The 26355-nt window shown below is 37.5% G+C and overlaps 2 protein-coding genes and 1 non-coding gene across 3 annotated transcripts; all 3 read right to left on the reverse strand.

Annotated features, from left to right (window-relative positions):
• Positions 1–282: 282 nt before the first annotated feature.
• Positions 283–10142, reverse strand: LOC103702633 (potassium channel AKT2). The gene is given in 12 exon segments (XM_026802837.2): positions 283–585; positions 780–1276; positions 1278–1356; positions 1426–1501; positions 4289–4474; positions 4589–4906; positions 4984–5223; positions 6141–6458; positions 6844–6901; positions 6999–7157; positions 9354–9572; positions 9856–10142. Coding segments are annotated over 12 exon segments (2535 nt in total). The 5' UTR covers positions 10089–10142; the 3' UTR covers positions 283–433.
• A 5065-nt stretch (positions 10143–15207) lies between these two features.
• TRNAR-UCU lies at positions 15208–15280 on the reverse strand. Its single transcript has one exon. It is a non-coding gene; the product is annotated as a tRNA-Arg (tRNA).
• A 189-nt stretch (positions 15281–15469) lies between these two features.
• On the reverse strand, positions 15470–25849 carry LOC103702736 (RHOMBOID-like protein 8). Its single transcript, XM_008785289.3, has 6 exons — positions 25491–25849; positions 18087–18250; positions 17021–17184; positions 16690–16952; positions 16460–16586; positions 15470–15817 (listed from the first exon to the last, which is right to left on the reverse strand). The coding sequence occupies exons 1-6, from the start codon at positions 25784–25786 to the stop codon at positions 15695–15697; spliced, it is 1137 nt and encodes a 378-aa protein (XP_008783511.1). The 5' UTR covers positions 25787–25849; the 3' UTR covers positions 15470–15694.
• Between the last annotated feature and the right edge of the window lie 506 nt (positions 25850–26355).

The raw sequence follows: 26355 nt of genomic DNA on the forward strand, positions 1-26355 counted from the left end.
TGGAATTAATTGGGAGATGATACCTAAAATAATAAATATGATGCTAAAGAATGAAGAGAATAAGTGATTGAAGAGTCCTCTTTGACCTTCCAAACAGAGTTTCAGTTTTGCAGCTAAAAAATGTGATTAGTTTTGAAGACCTTTATATTGACCCTGCTATGATTTTCTAATAGAAAATGTGGTGAAATTCAATCAAACATGTGGAGAATGAAGTATGACATGTTTCTACATCATATCATGTGAGTTTTTTTTTTTAATTTTTGGTTAGACATATGAGAAGGATTATAGGAGAAGATATCATGTTATCATTTCATAAATCTCCTTTAAGTTATTGTAATATATAACAACTATAGTGCCCTTGAGAAATTTGAGCAAATGATTGTACGTGAAAGAGAGAGAGAGAGAGAGAGAGAGAGAGAGAGAGAGAGAGAGATCAGTTACAATTTGTTGGCATAACTCTAAGAAGTTCTTCATTCTCAACTATGAACAGTTTATCATTATCCCTAATCACTTCAATGGAATCAATTTCTGCTCCTTCTTCATTTGTTATGACTGTGCTATTTGCAACAACTCCAAACTTCTTCCCTGCCAACAATAGGAAACCCCATTTTCAGTTTTGTACAAACTAGACATTATTGAAGACAATAAATGTGATCCAACAAGATAAGATTTGAATTATGGACTATGCAGTTTTTGCCCAATAGAAGTAATAGTGACAATGCAAAATGATTGGTGGTTTTTGTGATTCCCATAGCATGAAATAAGAAATATATATATACCAGCAATTTCTCTGAGATCTTCTATTGTACTTGGCAAATTTATCAGCTTCCCAGCTTCCAGGCAGGAGTTTCTGAGCAATGGATGGCCTTTGTATATGCTAACCCTTGGATAAAGTCCATCTCTTGTGCCCCACTTCATCATATGACTTTCTTCCTCTGACACCTTTGTTTGCTTAAGCTCTTCGTGGGATTCTAATATTGCTATTGGATAACCAACTTCTCTCTTTTGCACCAACTCTTGTAAATCTGCCTGGGTCATTTTTCTTGTTTCCAAATTGCTTAGATTGATGTTTTCTACATTGGCTCCATTCATGACCAAGAACTTAATCATGTCTGTGTGGTTTTCAGCAAATGCTGCTTGCAGGGAAGTTAATCCTTCATTATTCTCTGAATTTATGTCTAAACCATGTTTTAACAACTCCTTCATTGTAGAAAGATCATTTCTTTTTGCTGCAAGGCAGAGAAGATTGCCACCAACGTGGGGATTGGGAGTTGCACGCATAATGGTACAAGATGTTGAAAATTTTGTGATGCTTTGCGGTGATGGCAAGCCATAAGAGAGTATTTCCTTCCATATCTGCTAGCATTATATCAGAAATGGAAAGGGAGAAAAATCAAAGATAAAATCATTTTTACAGTTGCTTGCCTTGTATGTTTATGTTGCTGGCATGCTTGAGTAAAACCAATACACAATCTTCATATCCCTTTGATGCTGCTATGTGCTATAATATATAAGACTACAAATCAGCAGGAAGAATTTACAACAATTTCAATATCATTAGAAATATGCTTCAAAAAGTTGCAACCGAGAAGTTTTGCTGTAATCTAGGAGTAATTGTTACATTAGCTTTGAGGATAGAAGTTTCAAGCTTCTTAAGGCTGCTTAAGTAAATTTATCAATCATAGAAGAAGTGGATGGACATATGGTAGTCTTTATCACTGCTATCCCCATAGCCATTTCCCTCCATACTTTACTAGTGATACTGTTTAATGAAAGATAATTGCATCTAAATTCTGAGCTGCAGTTAAAAAAACTTCCATACATTTAACTCCTAACCATTACCTTATATATCATACCTTCTATCAAAAGATTATTGGATTATTGGCTAAGTCAACATTAATCTAATTTTGCTTTTCCACTCCTTGGTTCCAACATCTCCAGCAACAAGATTAATGATCGCCATTGTCACCTCCTAGCTTTGCCTCATGTTAAGATCTCTTTTCCCTCATCTAAAATATAGTCACTGGATTGCACTCTAAGTTCATCCTCTCTATTCTAATTCCCCCATCTTTTGATGCCTTCCAAGTTCCAACTAAATACTCTGAACCCTTATGGCAGTGCTTTGAAAAATGGTGCAGTGTGCAGGTGGTCAAGGGACCTCATAGAGCATATGTGGTATGTAGTTGCATAAGCAGTTATCATTCTACTTACAAATATATAAATATATTAGAAGTAATAAAAACAACAAGAATGATGGTAACATCTTGCAGAATATGAATAATAATAACGACTAATAGTTAGTGTTTTATACTTAGTATTCAACGCCTAATAGCAATAACTGTAACATAGTTAACGACTTAACGTATTAACATAATTCACATATGTGGCCTAACTTGCTAAGTGGGCCGCACATGTGGTCGAACAATGCTAAGTGGACCATCTTTTCGATCCATATGTAGTATAATTGCATAAAATAACCACATACAGGCAATGCAGTGTAATCAGGGGACTGCATCTGCATATGCGGCTGCATCCTCTGCATTTTAAAACACTATCTTATGAGGTCGAGGATATACTGGAGCAAATCATATCACATCATGAAATCATCCATATCCTTCATTGTTTAATTAGTTCTAAGTCCAAAATAGTGGTCCCATTCCTTGTCCTCCAACCAGAAGTCTTTTGTTTTGGGTCTATCACCTATACTTAACTAGTTTGATACCCAGCTTACACTACTTGACTCTATCTTCTTGTTGTTGTACTTCCAAGATTGCAGTGGTCATAATCTCCCCTTTAAGGTCACATGTGGCTGACTATGGCTAGCTTGGTGTGTACAATTTCCATGAGAACCTTACTTCATACTTGTGGCCTGTAATCAAGTCTCATTTACTTGATAGGACTAAAGAAAGCTTGGAAAACATCTAGTTTTTATGAGAACCTTGTAGCCATACTTGTAACTTTGGTTAAGTCTTTGTGAACTCAATAGATCCCTAGACACATGCATTTTTTCATGTGCTGCATTGTTTTTTTGCCAATTATTATCCCATACTAGGAGTAAAATCGTGGTAATCAATACTCATAGTAATATCCTTGCAGAATTTAATTTCATCCAAGATTTGCCATACCGGTACCGGTAGGCGTACCGGTCGCCTACCGGACCAGTACGATTTCGGTTCGTATCGGTTTAAACCGGTACCGAACCAGAACACTCCTTTCCGCCGGAGCCGGGGAAGAAGAAGAGAACGAGAGAGCGAGTGGGGGAGGGAGGGAGGGAGGAGAGGAGAGGCCACCCACGGAGGGCTGCGGGGGCACGGCGGAGGCAGCGGCCTCGGCCTCCGCCGTGCCTCTGCAACGATGGCTGATGGTTCTTTAAAAGGATCTTCATTAACAGTAGGAAAGACATTGATATTATGGTGCTTACCTAGGTGGGGATCATTGAATGCAGAGCGTTAAGGTAACTTACATCACCGATTCAAACAAACAGATATTGGTTGGTCACACTTCAAACTACACTTGAAAAAAGAGGGAAGGGGGTTATGACTTGAAGAACACTGCTACACCTTTTGTAGGCCATTGCATGAACCTACTGAGCTTGATTCTTCCATACCACCTATGCAATTGTGACATCTGGAAAGTACCATGCTCGTGAAAGTATATGAGTTTGTTTGCTTTCCAAATCACTTAGATCTCCAACTAGGATTGCAGGATCTTGTAGTTTCTTGTAGAACTTGAGGTTAGAAGACAAATCAAAGAAGGATAGTTCTAAAGTGATGATTTTTTACTGATACAAAAAATACAGTGTATATGTAAATTCACTTGAGAAGGCACAATGCAGCCATTTGCCATAGAATACCCATGGCAAATATTAAACAAACTCAAGGTAATAAATATCAAAAACATTGTGTTTTTGTGATATGCAGTATTGGTGACAGATGCTAGAGGACCCATGTGCATAAGTACGTACTTATGTACAGGTGTGGCAAACTTTGAGCTAGCTCAGGTGTCATTTGTTAAAATGATCAGGTATTTGGAATTGCACATTTAAAATCATTGAGTCTATTTGCGGTATATGATTCTAGTGACAATCACTAATTAATTCAAGTCATTATATCTTAAGTCATATGTTGGAAGTGATATGTAGTAATTGGTTGTATCTGAAAATTCCCTTTTTTGTTTTGGAAGCAAAATACCTATCTATAAGGAAATGTTTTGGTTATATTTTGCTATGTGAAATGCAATTAATAGCAGGGAAAAAACATCAAGGAAAAGAGTTGGTCAAGTACAGTACCAGGGGTGTTCTTCCTTTGGAGTCACCAGTATCCGGATCCATTCCTGCTTTAAGAAGTTCTTCAAGGAAGGAACTATTACCAGTAGCAGCTACAGTTAGGAGATTGCAAGGTATATTGGCTTCATCATATTCATCACTCTCTCCGAGCAAATCCTCAATGCGAATGTTCTTACATTCAATTTGATGCTGCAAAAAGTGTGAAATTATTATTGCATTTCTCCATGAGGCTTAACACTGTTTTCCAAGTACAGGAGCAAATAACTGTCTCACACACAAACCTGAAATCACCATATATGTTACCTTTAAAAAGTTCCTAATGATAACTACACTATCTTCTTGTTTGGTTTGCATAGCTTCTCTGAGGGTGCTCTGCTTTAACCTTAGAAGCTGGGACAAGGTTCTTGTCCGGAAAGTAAAATCTTGAGGTCTATCACAGAGAGCACTGACTTCTCCAAATATGTCTCCTGTCCTTAGGGCTCCTAGCACTTGTTCTCTCTCATTGTCAGAGTATATGATTTCCACTTGGCCTGACACCACAACATAGACATCATCTGGTGCCTCATTTTGCATGATAACATCTTCTTTAGGTGGTATATACTCAGCCTTCATTTTTGTTACCTGATCCAAACATCATTGAGATAAATAGACAATAATCTATTTTTTGTATTTAATTTGAATCAGAGAAAGATTCTAACCAGGAGCAAGAGCATTTCCCTTGAGACGCCTTTGAAGAGATAGACATCCTTAATAACTGGTAGGAAGAGGTGCTCACAGATGCTTTTGCATATAGAATTGGGCAGTTGGTCCATCAGTTGTTGTTGGTTCAAGCTCTCAGCTCTAAATCTAAGACACATATAGGCGAGTATCTGCTGCTTCAATCGTGGAGGTAGATGGTTCCGGCATACAAAGTTAGATGCAGCCTGTATACTATTCCTCTGCAATATAAACAAATGATATCAAATTAAGAAAATTTAACCATTTCCCAATTATTTTTTTACATTCCTCAAATTAAGGTGACAAGTAGGTCAGGTTAGATTATGAATCGGTACATAGCATATCCAATCCATATTTTGATCAGGTCAAAATAATTGAATCCTAGACTAAACCATTTCTGCATCAAAAAAACAGAGAGAGAGAGAGAGAGGGACTAAACTGTTTCAAGCAGTTCAGACTTGAGATTTACTTCATTGATCGCTTAGGTTTTTAGGGGTCAAATCAGGCAAGAACAGTCCAAACACAGACCATAAAAAAAAATATAAATTGGTTTGACTATATCATAGATATATTATACAAAAACATGACAATTAAACCATGTGTAGATGTTTCGCATATACGTAAGATTTGATTGAGAGCTACCCATAAATTATGATCAACAAGACAAATTGATGATAAACAACATAAAATTATTACTGAAGCAAATTAACTTCTATAATTTAAGAAATGTTGTGACATATGTAGGGGACTTTTCAAGTTGATTCAGGTTATGTCTGGTTAGAGTCAGGATGCTTGATAACATAAATCCAATCCATATTCTAAGCAAGTCATGTTTTCAAATCCAAGCCTAATCCAAATAACTTATATTTGGATTGGATTAGACTATTTTCAGATAGATTTTGAATTGGAAATGGGTTATACTAACCCACTTGCAGCCCTACCTCAGATGTATGTTGTTAGTCATAATAAAATATGCCAAGAATCTGGAATAATCCATTTAGAATTTTGTCCCATTTCTATTGTTTCTACATGTAGTTATGCTACAACTATATTTTGAGAATTATCTTTCATTTGAGTTCACAACCAAGGATTTTCAGGCCCACTGGGCTACTTAGGTCAAGCTGAAGCATATTCTTACAAATTCCATCGTGCGACGTGTTCCTTCGACAACCAAATTTGTCATGTTTCCGATCAAATATGCAGTGAGGCCTAGGTTAAATAGCATGTAGAATATGTTGAAGATCATCTCCCTTGTGTTCACAGCATGGAGATCACCATAACCAACAGTGGTCATTGTGGTAATGGACCAATAGAGGGACGAGATATAACGGATCGACAGACTAGCTTCACGGAAATTTGGATTGACTGCTCCAATCCATGTCTTCCCCTGATGTGGATATCTGTCAGCTAGCAAATAGTAAAGGCACCCAGCACAGTGGACTAGAAAAAGCGTGACCTGCAAGCAGCAACAGCATTTCATCATCGGTTCATGATCTATTTAGCACTTAGGTTTTATCGAGTTTATTTTTGCACATGAACCAATTCTTTTGACTGTTTAATGAACTGACTACTTATGAAAGAGCAATACTATATTTGGTACACATTATTTCATCAGCTGGCTAGTTAGTTATCCAAATTCCTGAACACATTTCAGTACAAAAAGAAGCCTCTGGTTTTAGTTTCTTGTCAAGCACTTAAGCAGGGTACACTGATTAGATGAGCTTGAGTCAACGGTTGTGCACAATAATGCTACATCTCATCTCATTCCGGTATCCTTTTTACATTTAGTTTGTTTAGTGTGCTTCTTTCCAAGATGTAGAAGAATTAAGAGCTCTACTTACTGATAATAATCTAGCGCATCTTATCCAGAAATAACTGAACCTGATATCCTTTTCTAGCCTGCAAAGATATCCCAAAAAGAAATAACAGAACTTCATGTAGGACATGGTTAAATAACATTTTTACTAGACATTTATTGTTTCACTTGTGCTTGTACCTGGTGAAGAACTGCTTGACCTTCCTCAGACGCCAAAGTCTCAACATGCCCAATAGGCTGTAAGAGATCCCTTCCTTGATCTCCCCAGTGATCAAGTAACCCAAACCTTCAAATGGGATTGTTGAGGCCACATCCATGATGAACCATGTTGAGAGATACCTGAGAAATGCCATATGACAAAACAACTATGTCTGTGAAAGAGCTGGAATTTGGAAAATTGTGCAAAGCATGTCAATGGTATTGCCTTTAATTCTAGAACAAAAGTCCAAACTATCCATATGATTTACCACCTTGGATGGGTTTTAGACTTACTTTATATGAGGTCACTTTTGCACGTATTTTACATTATGGAGATCAGGGAATGGAATAACAAACTTAAGCATACATGTTATCATGTAAGTGGGTTTGCCAGGGATATTTAGTGGGACCCTAAAAGGAAAAATTCTACTAATAATTGTTAAGGGATTTGCTTATAGCATGGCAGAGGATCTTCTAAGTTAGGTTTCAAGATCTCTTTAAATATATATTGCAATTGCATTGTGATTTTAAATAACTGCTCACTATCTTTTGTATACAGGAGAATCCTTGGTTGAGCTGGTGAAATATAATCTGTCCAAGAATCCATGTGATTTGAAAGTGCTTCTCAGAATCTATATCCATGTAATTTGACCACCTAAATTAGCTGTGCTGCAGGCAGAAGGGCTGAGAGAATCTGCTGCTTCATAAGGACCCAACTGAGGTAACCAGTTATTTGAACACTGGCCTGCTTTTGCATGGTGTATCTTAATATAGTTCGTATCTACAATGCAATGCATTAGGACCTTTAATAGTTGATGCAAACTACTTCTATCAGCAATATGTCACTGTAAAACAAAATAAAAAATGTGACGACAGAAAATTTGACAAGCTCGAAGAAAGTTACAGCATTAGCATGTTGGATCTTGATCTGGGATGAAGGCCCACATGCTGCCCACATACCAGATGCCAAAAAAAAAAAAAATCATTGGTGGGGGAGTAGACATTTAACTCTGTGATTGTAGCCTAGCCTTGCTCAATAATTATTTCAGTACTGTTTTTGAGCCATTTTAGCTGATATAGTTTTTCTTGACCAAAATGTTAATATCTCACCCTTCACAACTCTCATCCTTTCATCATTCAAACTTTGAGCAATGCTGTGATGACAAATACTGACAACCCCTCACAACTCTCAGGCAGGGGATCTCCAGGCATGTGATCCTTCCTTTCCAAAACGCGAACATAGTCAGGATTATGGCTCATATCTTTTGTCATCATCTTAGTACTAAAAAAATTTCATGCTTTCTTGATATGTAAAAAACACCTTGTAACTGTAGCTTTTTTTTCTCCTTTTCGTGTGCGCTTTTGTTGGAGGGGGGTGCAGCTTTTGTTGCACCATCTTTTGAAACCAGGAAAATAGCCGTCCCTCACTTTTCCAAAGAATTGAATAAAGAAGAAGTTATCATACACATCTCACAAGAGTGAGTTGCCACAAAGACTCTCCTAAAGGGATTAAATTGGGATAAATATCATCCTACATGGCAGGATAGTGCTGTATACCATACTTGTTTGCGATCATCTGTATAAGCACTCAATTAAGTGCCTGGTCTTGTATTGACTGCAAGTCAGCAACAAAAGAAATGGTGAGACGCCATTGCTGACCGCCATGCCAACCACATATACTAGGACTCATGCAGCACTTGACAAATCAAAGTTCGGTGGGACCTATCACAAAGTCGGCAGGCCCCAATGTCCAAGGTGCTCAATGGAGCGACGTTAGATGATTGCAGAATATTCAGTACAGGTTTCTCTAGCATATTCCCACTCATAAAATACAAGAAGACATGTCACAGAAGTAGTGCTGGCTCAACTTTGTTGTCATCTTATATAAGTGGGGTTAAAAGTTTTGCCCCCCTTTTTCTTATTTTCTAAACCACCAGAGTTGTGTCAAAACATTTAGCAGTTCATTCTCCCATCTGTAGATATGTTAAGCATTACCGAACAAAGAAAACAATGAGATGCTGAGTGATTTGTGTTCAAGACTTTTTTAACTTCTCTTATTTGTGTTGTAGTGAAACTCCTTGGGACCCAAATTGAAATCTAATAGTTCAGGATGCAGATAATATCATATATAACATGTCCTCTAGCCTTGCAAATCCACATAAAGTATGAGCTAAACAATTATTCTTAACCTTTATTATATTATTTAGTCTTAGCTCCTATATTGGATCCAATGGACAAGGGGACTGGATTTTGCTGGATCCATTTTGTACCCTGATTAGAAGGATCTTATAGGCTCTTGAACAATGATCATATTAGACTATGGCTGGAGAAACAAACCTGATAGCAATCCTTTTGGGATCCTGGACAAGGAGTTGTGTTTTTGAGTCTATGTAAGCCAAGAAAAATGTCAGAACAATGTCGATGGCAAAAAATATGTCAGTGATGCTGTCTGTGATGCAGAGAACTCCCTTTGGAGAAGAGTTCATGAATGCAACCTCAAAGGGATAGACCCATGCAGAGTAAGCAACGAGGATCACCATAAATGCTTCCCAACACCTGAAAAAAACAAAAAATATTGCACAGAATATGTGTTACAGATTCTCTGTATTTTTGACAATTTTTTTTCTGTTTTTTTTATCTCACAAGAACACACTTAAAAGCTGCTGAGACCAGAACCTGGCAGGTTCTGGTAGTTTGAAAGTAGTAAACTTTTTTTATTTGGGTCGAAAACCACCTAGACATCTAACTCTAAAATATGTCTTTCCTTCAAAAACTATATGACTACTTGCTTGCGTGTGCAGTTGACTATTTAAAGCATGAAGAATGAAGTTGCTTGCACCTGTATCTTGAATCCATTGGGGAGATGATCCTCCCTCTGGACTCCACCTGAGTCTGATTGTATCCCAATGCACCCAATGGAGGGAGCACAAGCTTTGAGAGGGTACGAAGATTGAACGACGCCTCATGCTTTAATCTTTCATTTCCCTGCTTCCTCAAACTATTTGCTTCATTTGCACTCTCGAAGCTTGGACCATGCATCGGCTTCATCTTGCTGACGGACCAGTTCATCATCTGGCCTTCAGATTTTCAGGAGCAGCAGAAATGATAAGGTGTGGAGGAGAATGCCTCAAATAATAGAGGTGGAGAACTACAAGTGGGCCTTGGAGGGACCCAGGATTACAGCGGAATCAATGGATCATATATCTGCAATTAGTAAACATTGATTCTTATTGTAAATGTGGCCTAATGCGGTGGTTTAGGTGGGTAGGTTTGTGTGGCAAAATTTCTGGCCTTATCATTTCATTGGCATCAAAATTGTCGCTTTCTTTCCGCCTGATCCATGTAAAAAGCCTGTTAAACAAACAAACTCTTTGAAGTGTAAAAAAGGTTCCTGCTTTATCTTGGTTGTTCATGTTGTTTGATAATTTATGATTTCTTTGGAGTCTTGCTGCAGTAAAATATCTCTTGTTGAGAGACAGTGACTCTGGTTACCAACTTGAGACCATAAACCTTAACCGGAATCTTGAGCTGTGGTTCATGTCCGGGTCCAAAACTGAAAGAAGATAGATCCTACTGAAGTGCACTTATTTGAATGCTTATCAACTTTCACGCAATCTTGTCACAGCTTACCAAGCCTTCGATATAGTCTTGTGATTTTTAAGTGCAAAATCTGTCAAGCCCCAAATCCAGAACATGATATAATCGTGGTACCAAAGGGTACAATCCATGATAACACGATATTTCATTTAAATTTCAAATCCATTTTAACTTCCAAATTCATCTCAAAGAAAATATAATAAGTAAAAGTCTAATTTTATCATCCATTAAACAACATATAAATACCAAACCCATAATCCTCAATATTCAAAAATCCATTAACTACAAATTTCATAGTCAATAAAATACTAAAATTTTTCTACAAAATCGTCAAGCTTGCTAGAGTGAACTTTAAGCCTGTACCATCGTTCGTTCCTATCAACCCTATTCATCTGGAGAGAGAAAGATAAAAATAAAGATATATGAGCGACACAGCTCAATAAGTAAAATCTTACCCTACTTTACTGAATCAAGCATAAGTTTTTCATGTCAATGCATCGTTTAAGAAAAATAACAGATATTACAAACTGAAGTATTTTATAGTACAATATATTAAAACAAGACATAATGCCAATCATGCATGCACAAATCATTCCCAGTTCATAAACATGGTTCCAAGTTCATTTTGCAAATAAATTAATAAATCATCCTTTTGTCATTTATCCATATCATAGTTTCAAATATTGCTCATAGATATTCGTGCTACGGTCACTTTATATCCATGAACGACCCGTATTCGTAATTAACAAAGATTCTTGTTTTATATGCCAACTTTATACCTGCTAGCAGGGCTTGTGTTCGTATGGATGCTAGGTCCAGAGCGTCGATTAGCCTCCATTTTTAGGAATGGTCATAACAATCTAAGAGCCTTGAGAAAACTTATATCTTTTTCTTAAAATATACACATAAATAGATGAAAAATAATAAATAGCACGATCGGATTTATATTTCATTACAAAGCTATTTTCATCAAAATATTCATAAAACTATTTTTCATAATAAAGCATAATTTTCATAACATATATGCTGGTTCATAATTGTAAGAAAAGCATGATATTTCCACAAGTAAATTTTATGCATGAAAAATATGATCATTTGAAAAATAATAAGAAGTGTAAGATTTGCTTACTTCTTTTATCTTATACCGTCAGACTCACTAGCCGACTCTGCTAGACCTATTTGAAATATTAACAATAAAATTAATTTCTAATTAATAACTTTAAATAAATAATTCGCAAAGACTTGACCGAGCGTATGATGGTTTCATGTGGGTCCGGTCTAAACAATCCACTCAATAAATCGGACTCAAGCAGGGGCAAGATTAATCAACATGGTTCATCAATGGGGTTTCAGGGACATTCAATGGGATCGGAGTAATCAGTCTAGTAGATGGCCCAGGCATCAAGGCAATTCAAGGCCTCATTTCAAGGATTAACTTGAATTCGTAGATCAGATCGACGGATCCGATACTAGGTTCTATAGATCTTCTAGAGAGAGAAAATAGAGAAGAGGAAAGAATCCTTCTTTTTGTCTCTTTTTTTTCCTTTCCCCTTGCCGGCAACAGGTGGTAGCCGTAGTGGCCCAGCTACCCACCCGACGGCGGTCTCAGGTGGCCGCAACCCCAATCAAACCTGGTGATCGACTGTGGCTAATCATGGCCGAAATAGGGATGCTCTGTTTCGGATGAAGCTCCGACGATTGCCAGCTCAAATCTAAAGAAACGAAGGCCTAAAACTGTAAGAAAGAAAGAGGAGATGAAGAATTCATACCTCAGTCTGGTGAGGCTTCCCGGCAGAATTCAGAGAAAGAATCTCGAGAAGAAAGCTTGAAATCGAGAGAACTCTAGCCCTATTCCTTGATAGATCTTAAAGGGGGAGGATAGAAAATCTTAAATAGGCAAAAAATTGAGCTTTTCGGTGTTTGGATTAGCTTGGAATGCTGCTACTCCGATCGCAATTGTGATCAAAATTGGGGAGGAAGGAGACTCCCAGTCAGAGTCTTCTTCCCGATTTGTCACGTGCGACGCACTAGGCTGGCCTCTTCGGGCTACCCCACAAGCTCAAATCAAGTGCAGGCTGGTCAATGAACTAGGCCCTCACAAAATTGAAGAAGAAATTTGAATTTAAAGAATCTCTTAGATATTTTCTTTATTTTGGACTGAGATTTATTGCTGTTATTGAATCGGCTTATTACCACAAGCAGGGCAGACCAAGCAACAGCCTCACTAGGCCAGTGCAAATTTCAGAGAAGATTAGTGATTAACTCCAGAAAAGGCAACGATAAAGTTCTCTCAACTCTTGCTAACGGGAACCAAAAAGGCATGGAGCATGCAATTAGTATCCTCTCCTGTTTGAAGTCCCATATTTTAGGCCACTGCAGCATGCTACTAGACATGGGGCCTTCTGAATTATAGCATGTGGCAACCTATTTTTCTCTCCATGATTGGAGAGAGTTGGTTTTGAAATGCGAATGAAAAAAGTGATGCTCTTTTCAGCTGTTTGGTTGAGAGGAGTCTCATTCCCATTCTGATTCCTAAAAGAAATGAGAATCCCAATTTTCTAACTCAATCTTGATTCTCTTTTAGTTTTCAGATCCCATCCGATTCCGATTCTAATCATAAACCGAATATATTGGAAAAATATGCTCAATTCCTATTTTCATTCCGTTTCGGATTGCGAATCAACGCATCCCAAGTGTGGTTCGTCCTTCAACATGCATTTCACATTCAGCTCCCAAAGCCTTATGTGATATGGATTTGTATTGTTGGACGATCATGGCCATTCATCCATTCTTCATTTGGATTGCTCTGTAAACCACTAGAGAAATTATTCTCTACACTGTATGTACGATGTGATCTATAGAAGTGAGTGGTTGTGATGGGTGACGTGGAGAATAATTTCTCCGAGCACCATCATCAATTATTAATGGAGATGTTGGAGGCCTTTGTGATCCGTCACTTTCATGTCATGTATGTATGTGATGGTTTTTGGAGCTAATTTGAAATTGAATCTCTCACCATATATCCGCGCAAGGCTGCAGAGAAGGTAGACCAGCGGGCATTTGGGACCGGAAAAAGCAAACATGTACTTTGAGGGGGGAAAAAAAAAAGAAAGAAAAAAAGCATGGCTAATAGTAATGATTGACGCGATTTCCAAATTGGAAGATATAAAGCGGCTTTCACCAAGTTGGCAAGTCGGCAATGAGCTGGTGATTTGAACAAAGATGAAATGATTTTAGTGCTTTAATAATGCAAAAAGAAGTGGAAGGTACTGCCTCTGTACACTGATCCAAATTGATAAGGCTAAATCAACCAGCCTGCCGCGTGACTTCCAACGTCTGTTTCTACTAAGGGCCCTCTCTTTGGGGGATAAAAATTTTACCCAAAGATCTATATTTTTCTACATAAATATTTTTTAGATAATATTTAAATAGAAAATAATTTTTTATATTTTTTATATATTGGAAATTGGTTTTTAGAATTTATTATTAATGTTCTTTTGCATCACCACTTTTCCGAATAAAATACTACCCATAGGGTTAGAGGTATTTGAGGAATAAAATAAAAAGTTGAGAAAATGACTTACACATCTCCTAAGTAGATAAGACTTTCTTCATTTTATGGGTAAATACTACTGATAAAAAAATTACTTGGCCATCTAAAGAGCATAACAATATAAGTAAATTCATGATATTTATTCCCTAAAGAACGGCCTTTCGGGCAAAATTGAGCCCAAGCAGCAGCAACATGTGTTATATATAATTCAAATTATCCGGTAATTTTTATGTCAACTCTATGTTTAAAAAGTAAGTCTCTTTAGCAGATCTCCTACTATTCTGAGCAAACATTCGGATATCATTAAAGATGTTTTGTATCTCCTCTCCAGTAAAAGAAAACAAAATCTCTCTCCTTTCCATCCTCTAAGAAGTATCAAGCAAGAGAAACTCTATCAAATTGAAAAAATAATAAAACGTTCCAAAGATAAATTTAAGTTTTCGTTTCTTTGCATCACTTTTCATTTTTCTTATTTTTCAAAATAAAATATTAAAATTTTATTTTCTATTTTATTTAAAAATTCTTAAAAATATAAATATATTTGATATAGTTAATTATTTTTAACAATATAAAGATGAAGATGATAGGCAAAGCGGTGATAGTAGTAGCGAGGATAGTACAAATTGTAGTGGTGGCAGCTATAACTATAGTAATGATAAGTATACTAACAATATGGTAGTGGCTGTAACAATAATAATAATAGTATGGCAGAGACCATGGTAGCAATAACCATGGCACTGAGATGGTGGAGTTGGTGGCGATAATGATTATAGTAGTATCAACTACAATGATGATGGTAGTAATAAAAATGGCAATAGTTAAATAATAATCAGCTCGGAGTTTCTTGTTTTTAAAAAGTGAGAGTAAGAATTTCTTACTTTCTTTTTTTTAAATAATATTGGAAAAATTTTAGAAAAAATGAAGTCAATAAGACCAAACATATACAGTACCCTAGTTTTGATTTTATTTTTGAAAGTAAAAAAAGAAATCAAAAGATGCGGTCAGAATTAAAAAATTAATTTAAAAATGTCCAAAAAGATCCACGCCCGGTGGGACTCGAACCCACAGTCGCCTGATTAGAAGTCAGACGCCTTATCCATTAGGCCACGGGCGCAGCGTCCTTTCGAATATGCTCCATATATACTAAACCAAACTCCCAACATGATTCCTCATTTGAAAACAACGTCTGCTTCATGAGACTTTGGGCTGCCCAACGCTTGTCCATCGCCTAAAACACCGCTTCAACCAGTTCCTAAATAGAGGCCCAAAAGATTATTGTGGAAGGAAGGAAACAATATTTGTTTAAACCATAGTGTTGAGTTATGCTAAAGAAATTTCCTTTTCCGTTCGAAATCTTGATTTCGCACTCATCCAAGAAAATGCACGAGTCGTCTGGAAGTCCATCAGGTTACATCAAAGTATAAAAGAGAAGAGAGAGGGAGGGCTCAACTCAACAAACTTCCCAAAGCCCAATCCTCGTTGTTCCTGGAGCAAAAGACGAAGTCCAGCTCCAAGAATACAGAGAGGCTCAGGAACAGATGAGACTGCACAGGTCTCCAATCCTCTCCTGTGAGATGTTGGCAAAAGGGTATGTCCGGAACTTGTCACCGCGCATGCACGTTAATGTCAGCCGGCCGTTGCTCACCATCTCCTGCACCCACCAATATAACAGCAGGACATCAGCAGGCTTCATCAGAATCTCAGCCATGCATGCCAGAATTCATAACATATTCATCAAGGGGTCGACCTCTTTCTCCCTAGAAAGACCCGGCGCCATCCTCTTCATTGACAAATCATGGATTGGTTCACAAATTTTTGACCGCTCGCTGATCAGTTCTCTCTCACGATGTTTTTAACAACAAACCAAAGATGAAAAAGTTTTCCTGTAAGATTAAAGATGACGGAGTTGTCCTCCAAGTAGCATTCTAAGATATTGGACTAAATAATCTATAGAATCTACTATTGTTTTAGGAAGAAAGCAACCAGTACAGAACACTGACAATCCATATCTATGACTGAGGGCTAGACTTCCTTTCTGTGAAAATGCATTGCATTACATAGTTTCAGAGGCAGAATAATATATCTACATTATAGCCTCATAATTGATACTACGCCTACTTCTGCTGCTCATATATTTTGTGAGATAACTTCAATTAACGATCTAATTCTGTTTTATAGATCTATGGGCAAATAGCTGTTTACCTAATTAAGCTTTGGCATGTTTTAAGACTGGTAACTAAATGATGCAATGCCTATCTTATTGCACGGATATTAATAATTGACATGGCCATACCTCACAAGGAACTGCTTGCTCGTTGCAGCTCCACATTTTGGTGGGTACACAGTTTATATAATGACACCAGCCGCAATGCTCACTTGCATTTACTCCATGAAATGCTGCTGCAAGCCCTCCGGCAAGACTGCTTTAAATAAATTTTCGAAAAGCAATTGAAAGCAATCGACAAGTTCAGCAACTCGTGTAACTTTGGCACAGGCACATAAGAATTAAAGCAATAAACTTACATTGCGAAAAAGAAGACCAGAGCAACAATCCTCAATGCTGGCTTATCTAGTTTTTGCCTCAATTTAACGGTTCTATTTAAATCGTAGTCAAAGAGGCCTTTCTTCCGTTCCAACTGCGACAACTGAGGATTAAAAAGAAGCGCAAATCCAAGAAGAATTCCTGATAGGAAGCCTCCAATGTTTCCAAAGTTATCAACACGCGGCAGCAAGCCCACAGAAAAGTTCATGGAAGCCACAAATAACAGCACTGCTATTGCTGTCACCTGCAAAAAAGAGAAACTAAGCAGGGGAGCAAAGGATAGCAAGGGAGAACCCTTAGAGATTGAACAACCTTATTGGCATACGTCTGCCAGTTACGAATTAATCCGGATAGTGTGGCACCAAGGAATCCAAATAAAGCAGCAGACGACCCTGCAACTGGAACATGCTGGACAAAAATTGAGGATACCACGCTGCCTAGAAAAGCAGAGAGTAGGTATATCACCCCAGTCCTCACTGGCAAACAGAAATCCAAGAAAAAGAATTTATATAAGAATTTTAATTCTCGGTAACTAATGAACAAATACTATAAAACTGGAAATTGTCACAGAAGTCGCTATTGTTATGAAAGAAATTGTGCGGATGTAAAATACAGTTTTAGGCAGCGCATAAGTTTTGACAGCACAAGCTTCTATAAGGTATATTGGAAATCTTTGCAACAGTAACGACTGTTAAAGGGAATTTAACACTAACCATTTTGAACTGCATGACAAAAACGACAGACATGGCTCTGGAAAATCAAAGCTTGTTACAAGTAAATGAATGTACAGTCTATTTTACATTCTTCCAAATTTCTAGGAATGATATCTATAGTTAGCTAATGCTTCTCATCATACTAGAAATATAACAACCTAGAACCTCACTCAAAACTTTTATTTATAGTTAGCTAATACTAACCCAAAGGTATTATTTGGGTTCTTTGATCCTATATAAGTACCCAAGATCTATCCCGCGAATAATCGATATGAGACTAAACACACGCCCGTATGGATCCTCACATACTCCTCCCGTTTAAGCCCTGACATTCTCGTCAGATTAAGGGTTCAAATCCATTCAAATCTAATCACAAGCACCACGATCGATCTATGATCGGCCCTAATGGATTTGTGCTGTAATGTTTCCTAGTTCACATTGGTTATGAGCCAGGTCCGCTCTGATACCATTTGTAACAATGTAGAATCTCACCCAAAATGGCTAGCTGGAGGATATTATTTGGGTTATTTGATCCTATATAAGCATCTAAGATCTACCCAGCGAATAATCAATATAGGACTAAACAGACGCCCACACAGATCCTCACAAGAACAAGGAAATAATTCAACAGCATACTGTTGAGAGTTTGAGACTGCAGTACGTACCAGGGCCAAAATCCTGCTGTAAGTGAACACCTAAAAAAATTGTACTCAGAAGGTCCAGAATCAGATGTATGACACCAGCATGCAACCATGGGCATGTCACAAGGCGCCATTTTTCATGTCGTTGAATTGCAAAGGTCCGTTGAAGGGCTCCCACTTTAACCAACCTGCAAAGTTGTTACAGATTACTGAAATGACAACGCCTGAATGACTTTTAAAGATGCTACCCTTACTTCACCAAATAATTCGGAGATTTTCCATAGTTAGATGAAATTTGTACTCAGAGACCCTTTCTCACTCAACAATGTACAATACAAATATACAAAGTCCAGTTCTTCTAGTAGCAGACTATGCAGGTGCATCAGGAAATTGTAAGGACCAGGAAAAGGCGCATTTCTAGAAGCAGCAGGATAAATAATTTGGTTAGCTATAAATGATACTTGATGATCCATCAGATTGATCTTTCAAATCACATGCCATGTTTTATCGTCATAAAATTGACAGCAGTTATAACATCAGCATAAAAATATTGCAACAACGAAGTGAATTTGCCAAAAATGAAAGCATCTCTTGCATGCAATTGTTCAACAGATTGAGCAGGAACAAGGCTAACTGGTTAGAAACAAGATCATGTGAACCTGATGATGTCTAGTAGTCTGAAGCATAATAGCTCTTTAACTTAAATTGCATATTTTCCCTTATTTCCCAAGCTTATGTTATAAATACAGGGTCAAGATAGAGCTTTGTCCTGTAGAAGACTTCATAACGCCTTCCCAGACCGAGCTTAGTATTTCCAAGGGACGATCTCAAAATTGTCAAGATATATTCATGAGGCAGTGACATGCATCGCATATGGTTGGCTTCCGGAAATTTGAATGCAGCATATATTGTAAGTTGTTCGCGATCCTAATGCCATTGACGAGCGTGGACAGGAGTATTACACAAACTATCTGAAGGAAGAAGTTGATAGAACCTAGAATGGAAAAGGGAGTAGGTTATTCTTATAAAGAGAATTCATAACGCTTAAATCTCCAAAAGATTAAGTACATTACCTAGAAACCAGATATTCGGATTGTTAGTAACATGTTAATATGGTTATTATTTTTCTTAAGATTTTTATTAGTGCTCTATAAGGTTAAATAAGATTACAAACAAAACCAGATATTTGGATATGAATCGGATAGTTACCTACACATATCCATATCCATTTTGCTTTGATTGATACAAATACGGATATAGACTAGATCCTCAAATTTGTAACTGTATCTAGATAAATTCAGATAAGAAAAGAGATTCGGATGGATATTACTTGGTCCACTATGAAGTATGAAAATACAAGAAAAAACATGTAAGATATTATTGATTCAGCTTTTTTTAGGGTTTTGTCTAGCAAATACTGGAGAGAACTTTATATGAGTAATGAAAGCCCTTCCAAGGCAATCTTGGGCATAGGATCTCACTTTAAGCCTAGGAAGCAAATTGGTAGGAAGAGAAGCCTATCATATCATTTATGAAGTACAAAAATAACTTGCAAAGCCATGAAAAAGACTAAACTAAAAAGAGCCATTGCTTGGTACAATAGTAAAAGACGTGGACTAACAAACAATGGCATGGTTTCAAGTCCTAAGGCAGCCACTTTATGCAAAAATGCCAATGGATAAGTTTGCCCTCAATTTGCCCCTCCCAGGATATTGATCATTCGTTGAAGTTTTTTCTAATTAAACATCTCTCTTATTTAGCAAAAAAAAAAAAAAATTAAACAAACGAAACACTTCTTCTTTTCATCCTCTTAAAAATCAGAGATTAAAAGCACTAAGCAAGAGATACTCTACCAGAATGAGAAAAACAAGCAAAAAGTTCAAAAGATAAATCTAGGCCTATTTGGCATTGCTTTTATTTCTTATTTTTTTGCTTTTAAATTAAAATCATAGAAACCAAGGCAAGAAAACATATTAGTTGTTATTATTTCTATTTTCTATTTTTAAAAATTATTTTTGCTATTTCTACAAAAATGAAAATAAGAATTCTTACTCTTACTATTTTAAAAAAACAAGAAACTCATATCATCTTCCACTACCATTAACACCATCTCCAACATTACCACCACTGCTGCCATCATCATCTCCACAAGCATCGCTACTACCACTATCGCTATTGTCATCCCACCACCTCCATCACTATCATGTCATCATCATCTCCACTACCATCACTACCACCACTAGTACTACCATCGCCGCAACCATGGTCACTACCCACCCAACCACCTCTAACATATCCCTATTGCCACCATGACCTTTGCCACACCATTCCACCATCATCACCTCCACCACCACATCATCAGTGCCCCATCATCATTACCGCTGCCACCACATTCCTAGCACCCCCACCATGGCCACCATAACTACTACCTAGCCTCCACTATCTCCACCCTGCATATTCACCACCATCATCATCTTTATATTCTTAAAAATAATTAACTATACCAAATATGTTTATTTTAAAATTTAGAAAAACAATAGAAATAAAATTTTTATTTTTTTATTTCTAAAAATTAGAAAAATGAAAGCGATACCAAATGGTACCTAAATTTTCATTAATAATATCATTGCAACTATAATTATGTTTATGCTTTTTACAAAAATAAACAATAACAAACATGTTTATTTTTTAGTAAAATAGAAATAGAATAGAAATTTTTTTTTTATTTCTGAAAATAAAAAATAAAAGTGATTCCAAATGGTACCTAAATTTTCACTAATAATCATCTCAGAACATAAAATTCAAAAAGTAAAAAATAGAATATTAATAATTATTTCAAAATACCAAAAAATGCATGTAAAAGCCAAAAGCCTTATCCATTGGGCCATGGACGCAATGTAATCGAAGTTGTTTCCAAAATATTAAAGGTGAAGTTATAACATGATTCTCATCTAACAAAATAACTAAAAATCCTCCATCATTTGCAAGAAAATACCTTGATAAGATTTGCGGCTATCCAATAATCGTCGTGATTGATGCTGTCCATCACTAATAAACCAACATCTCAACCATTTTCTAAGTAGAGGCCTAAAAGATTATTGTGCAAGGAGGGAAATAATAGGAAATAATACTTTCCGAACAAATTTTTAATAGGATTATGATGTTTAAAACATAGGACTAATTTGATAGTCAAGAAAATTGTTGTTTTTTTGCTACATCAAGAAATTTTTTTTTTTGACTATATGAAACACTCCTTCCTGTACATGAAATGTCGATCCTATGTTCAAATATTGATCATTCACCAAGCTATTTTTTAAAGAAACATCTCACATGTTTAGCAAAAAAAGGGGACAAAAGAAAAAAAGAGAAACATCTCTCTTTTTCACTCTCTTAAAAATTAGAGGTAGAAAGTGTTAAGCGAGAGAAATTCCATCAAATGAGAAAAACAATCAAAAGTTCAAAGATAAATTTGGGCCTATTTAGTATCACTTTATTTCTCATTTTTTAAAATAAAATCACAGAAATTGAGACAAAAAACATGTTTGGTGTTATTATTTTTATTTTCTATCCTTTAAAATTATTTTCATTATTTTTAGGAAAATTGAAAGTACAAAATTTTTACTTTTGCTATTTAAAAATATGGATATACATCGGATATTAAAGGTATGGATATAAATATAAAGATAAATATGAAGATAAATTGGATAGTGAAACTTTGTGATCATAAAATCAAAGGTTTCACTGACTAGAAGGTAAATTATGGGAACATGTTAATATAATCATTTATTTTTCTTTAGAAAAATCATGAATACTACATAAGTTTAACTAGGATTAACAACAATACTGTATATTTAAATACAAATTGGATAGTTGCTCATCCATCTAAGAAAAATAGATAAGGATATTAGTTGGATGCTTAAATTTGTATCTCTATATAGATAGATTTAGATAAGAAAACAAATTCATAGATATTATCCGGTCCACTTTCATCTCTAATACAAAGTATTAAAATATAAGCAAAAAAACATGTAAGATTTTACTGATTTCAGCTTTTTTAGGGTTTTATCCAGCAAACACTCGAGAGAATTTATATAAGGTACAAAAGTCTAAACCTTAATGTTAATGACAAGCCTAACCATCTATACAAAGTTCACTAAAGACCTAAATTTTCGCATTCGATTCTTGATCTGATGTTAATCTATCTTACTATTGGTATGGAAAACCTGTACAAGGCAAGCTTGGGCAATAAAGGATCTCACTTGAAGCCCAGGAGAGAAATTGGTAGGAAGAGAAATTGATCATATCATTTATGAAGTACAAAAACAAATTACAAACTGTTAGGGGAAAACCCAAGTCCCGCCAGTCCGGAGGCGCTCGACCAGAAAGGAGCGCCGACCAGAAAGGCGCCCGACCAGGAAGGCGCCCGGCCAGGAAGGCGCCGACTAGAACGCGCCGACCTCACAACGCTCGAATTGGAGGCACCCCACTGGGCAACTGGCTCGGCTCGGCACCCGACCAGGTGCCGAGCCCTAAAAGTGCCTTGTCCAAATATTCGACCCCAGCCTAATCCCTTAGAGAGAATCTGACAACTGGATACCCAACTCCACCGTACTCTGCTACCGTCGTCAAGCCATTAAGGCACGTGACCTCCGCCGGCCTTCGGCACGCCCTATCATTAATGCGTGTGACCCCTGCGGGCCTCCAATGCACTCAACCATTAATGAACACGGCTCAAGTTGATCTCCGGATCACTAGACCATCAAAGCGTATGGCTCTCCCTGATCACCGGTTCACTCAGCAATTAATGCACTTGCTATCTACGAACCCCAGGCCCACCACGGCCGGCGGTTCAACCACTCCAACAGGTCCAATCAACCATGACAATTCGCTAACTCGGTCCGATCCGGTCTTATTCTCCACAACGCCATTAATGAGCATGATCATGCCCAATTATCACGAAAAAGACAATTTGCCCTGTCACCTCTCAGGTAACATAATATCCTTCTATAAAAGGAAACCTGAGGGAAAAAAGAAAGGGGACAGACACAAGAACAAACATTCTCCTCTTTTACTCCACTCATATACTAGCCCCCTCTGACTTAAGCATCGGAGGGCCGGCGCCGGAGATCCCGGCCACCGGCTTCTTGCAGGACTCTCCAGGAGGACGCCACCAGCTGACGCGCCGCCACCTACCGTTCCAGCAGCGGAGCTCCTCCCCTCTCAGCCGACGGTCGCCCCCGGGTCCAATTTCCAGCAACACAAACCATAACAAAGACTAAACTAAAGAGGGTCATTGCTTGATACAATGGCAAAAGACTTGGGCTGACAGGAACAATAGCTTGGGTTCGAGTCACTCTATGCAAAAAATGCCAAAGGTTATGATTTACCCCAATTTGCCCCTCCTAGAACTCTGGACTACTCAGATAACTACTAGGTGATGACCTGTTTTTCAACAAAGACTAAACCAAGATAGTCATACTAGGCAGTAGAAGACTAGTATCATTTGATTAACTATATAGCCCACAAAAACTAGGAAAACTAAACATCATGCGCCTCTACCGACCATAACTTTTTCCTTTTGTTTTCTTTTTCCTTTTTAAGTATCCACCTACTAACCATGACTTCAATTGTCAAGAAGGGACATGTGCATCTTCATCAGAACCTCCACAAACAAGACAGAGAGGGGAAGAAGAAGGGTGTAACAATCACTTACCATAATGTGATAGTCACTTAGTAGAACATAATTCAAAAAATATCCCCCAAAATTTGGAACTCTATCACATCTAAAACAAAACCCATTCAATCATGTATAGCTCATATATGAGGAGCTCAAGACAATGATAAACTCAAGCAATATTCAATCATCAAGGGATGGCTCTGTTGTACAAAACTGAACCCTCATACTTCATAGTCTTGATGGAAATGAACCATAAAATGGAAAAATATCATCAACATGTATGACTCCAATTCATGCTAGTACTTGCGGCATATGAGTGTCAAATGATTACTGAATCCTTGACATTAACACAAACCACAGTGATTTGCCAGATCCATTGATACATAAAAGACACACAAAGGGAATTTAGAACTTTTTCATAAAAGACTGTCGCATGGGCTCATCATCTGATGTAGAACCGATGCGAGAGGGATAAAAAAATGGGAGAAGTGAAGATTGATAGCTTTCAAGAACCAGTGGAAAGGAAAGACAGGTCTATGTCAATTTAGGCCAAAATCTTCTCCGTTGGTCGTGGACTTGGGACAACAAAGCCCACTGAGTTGTGAACTGAATGCTGTAGACAGCAGGTAGGGGGTCTAGTTTCGAACATAAAGGGATTTCAGAACTTTTTTCTCGGTCATCCCTTTTCAACTGGACTCTTTGCAAGTTCAGAGGATCAAATGGTTCCTCCTGTTCTAGAAGTTTAAACTGTATCTGAGAATGGAGCTCACCTACCCACCATTTAGCATAGGTTTCATGGAAAGACTCTCTCGCCTAAAATCGTCTTCTCTAAGAAGTTAGCAACAAATCTTAGAGAAATGACATTGAGTGGACATTCAAACAAAAGAAAATATTCAATTGCCAATCCTTCCATGGAGCTTTGTAACTACCAACCATGCTCCACAACGGACCCCTTCTTGATGGAAAAAAAAAAGCTTGGAAAAAATTGATGTTAAACTAATTTTGGCAGGTTTATGAAGATAAATAGTATCGTAGAGTTGGTGTAGTAATTCATCTCAATGGTAATGGTTATCCCTAAAGCGTAACAAAGTAAGTCTCTGCTCGGTTGTCTTCTGAGTGCATATTGAATTCTGATGAATGAACAATAATATAATTACTTTTGAACATGCACTAGGAGTAACCATTGAAGGTATACTTATTATACCATATTAACAACTCAAGTTCATCAACTATTATCAGAATAACTTTTAAGAAAAGCAAATTTTACAAACAAATAAACTTACAAAATTAGGGATTGGTTATTAGGTATATTTGCAGATAATTCTTTAAGTGTTATGATGAATATTAGCAGATGGATCATGCATTATGACACTATGACACTGGAGGCCTAGACGCAATTTGTAATGTAAGGTCGTAATTAATCATGCTCATCTAACATTCGTGTTCCCTCTGTACAGAAAAAAGCGGATCATGCACATGGTTTCAAACAAATACTAAAAAATCCATAGAATTCTCTAATAGGCTTCATCTTAGTAGCTCAAATCACTGTGCTATCTTCCTAACAAAAAAATGCATCACAAAATGCCAATAATAATTATATGGCAACCTCGAATCCTAAATCAGCATCAAGCAGAGAACTCCCACATATTGATTCAAGAACAGTATAAGGAACCACCATTAGATTCGGAATCAACAGAAGAAAGAAGACTTCTTGTGAAAAGCGAAAGGGGACTAGGGTTAGCGAGGCTCACGTGGAGGAGGAGGGTCCAAGGAGAGGGTTCTCGAAGAAGGGCTGGAAGGAGAAGCGGCCGAGGGGGCGGAGGGCGCAGTCGCCGCCAGAGCGGCCGGGGCAGTCGTTGACGAACATGGTGACGAAGAAGGCGACGAGGTGGACGACCACGAAGAGGGAGACCACCCACGTGTTCTCCGATCGCCTGCGGCCGAAGAACGGGAGCCTCTGGGTGGCGGAGTCCGCCGGCGCCGCCATCTCCAGGCCGAGGTGTTCCTTCGCCACCGCCGCCGCCGCCGCCGCGCCGCTTTTCTCCATCGCAGAAGACGAATACGTTTCTGAAGCTACGGGGAGGAGGCGAAGGCGTTCTTGAAGGGGTTTTTGCCGGGCGGGGGTGGTTTCAAGAACGCGCTTCGTTTTGTTTTGTTTTGTTTTAAGCAGCCAAATGGCGGGAGAGCTTGTGATGTAATAAATGCGTGCGGTGAGCTCTGAGTCACGTGAGATCACTGGATTTCTTTCCTAGTTGCTTATATTGTTTCTATTGTTTATATCATTATATGATTTAATTTTTATTCTATGTGGATGCAACATATGGAACAATGAACATAATGTTGTTGTCATCCCGTCTCACATATAGCCACCTTTGTAGGTGCCAAGTTTTTTTTTAATAAAAATTCCCTAATAGGTTAGCCTATATGATAGATGATTTATCATATACGGAATAGATCCATTTCTTTATGTTTGCATAAATAATGGTCACAATATGTCAACCTAGGATATACTATTTTTATTTTGTTTATTTTTTCTCACATTTGATATAATTAGTTGTAACCGACCTCTGTAGCAACTAAATGTTCAGATACCGTCACAATTAGTGATGCTAAATG

This window comes from Phoenix dactylifera, chromosome 1 (genome assembly GCF_009389715.1).
Source record: "Phoenix dactylifera cultivar Barhee BC4 chromosome 1, palm_55x_up_171113_PBpolish2nd_filt_p, whole genome shotgun sequence".
Classification (NCBI taxonomy): Eukaryota; Viridiplantae; Streptophyta; class Magnoliopsida; order Arecales; family Arecaceae; genus Phoenix; species Phoenix dactylifera.

Coding starts and splice junctions, on each gene's coding strand:
- LOC103702736 (XM_008785289.3), bottom strand. CDS start 25,786: ATGGAGAAAAGCGGCGCGGCGGCGGCGGCGGCGGTGGCGAAGGAACAC. Junction 17,185..18,086: donor ACAGCAGGATTTTGGCCCTG/GTACGTACTGCA, acceptor TCTGTTTGCCAG/TGAGGACTGGGGTGATATAC. Junction 15,818..16,459: donor AGCAAGCAGTTCCTTGTGAG/GTATGGCCATGT, acceptor TGGTGGGTGCAG/GAGATGGTGAGCAACGGCCG.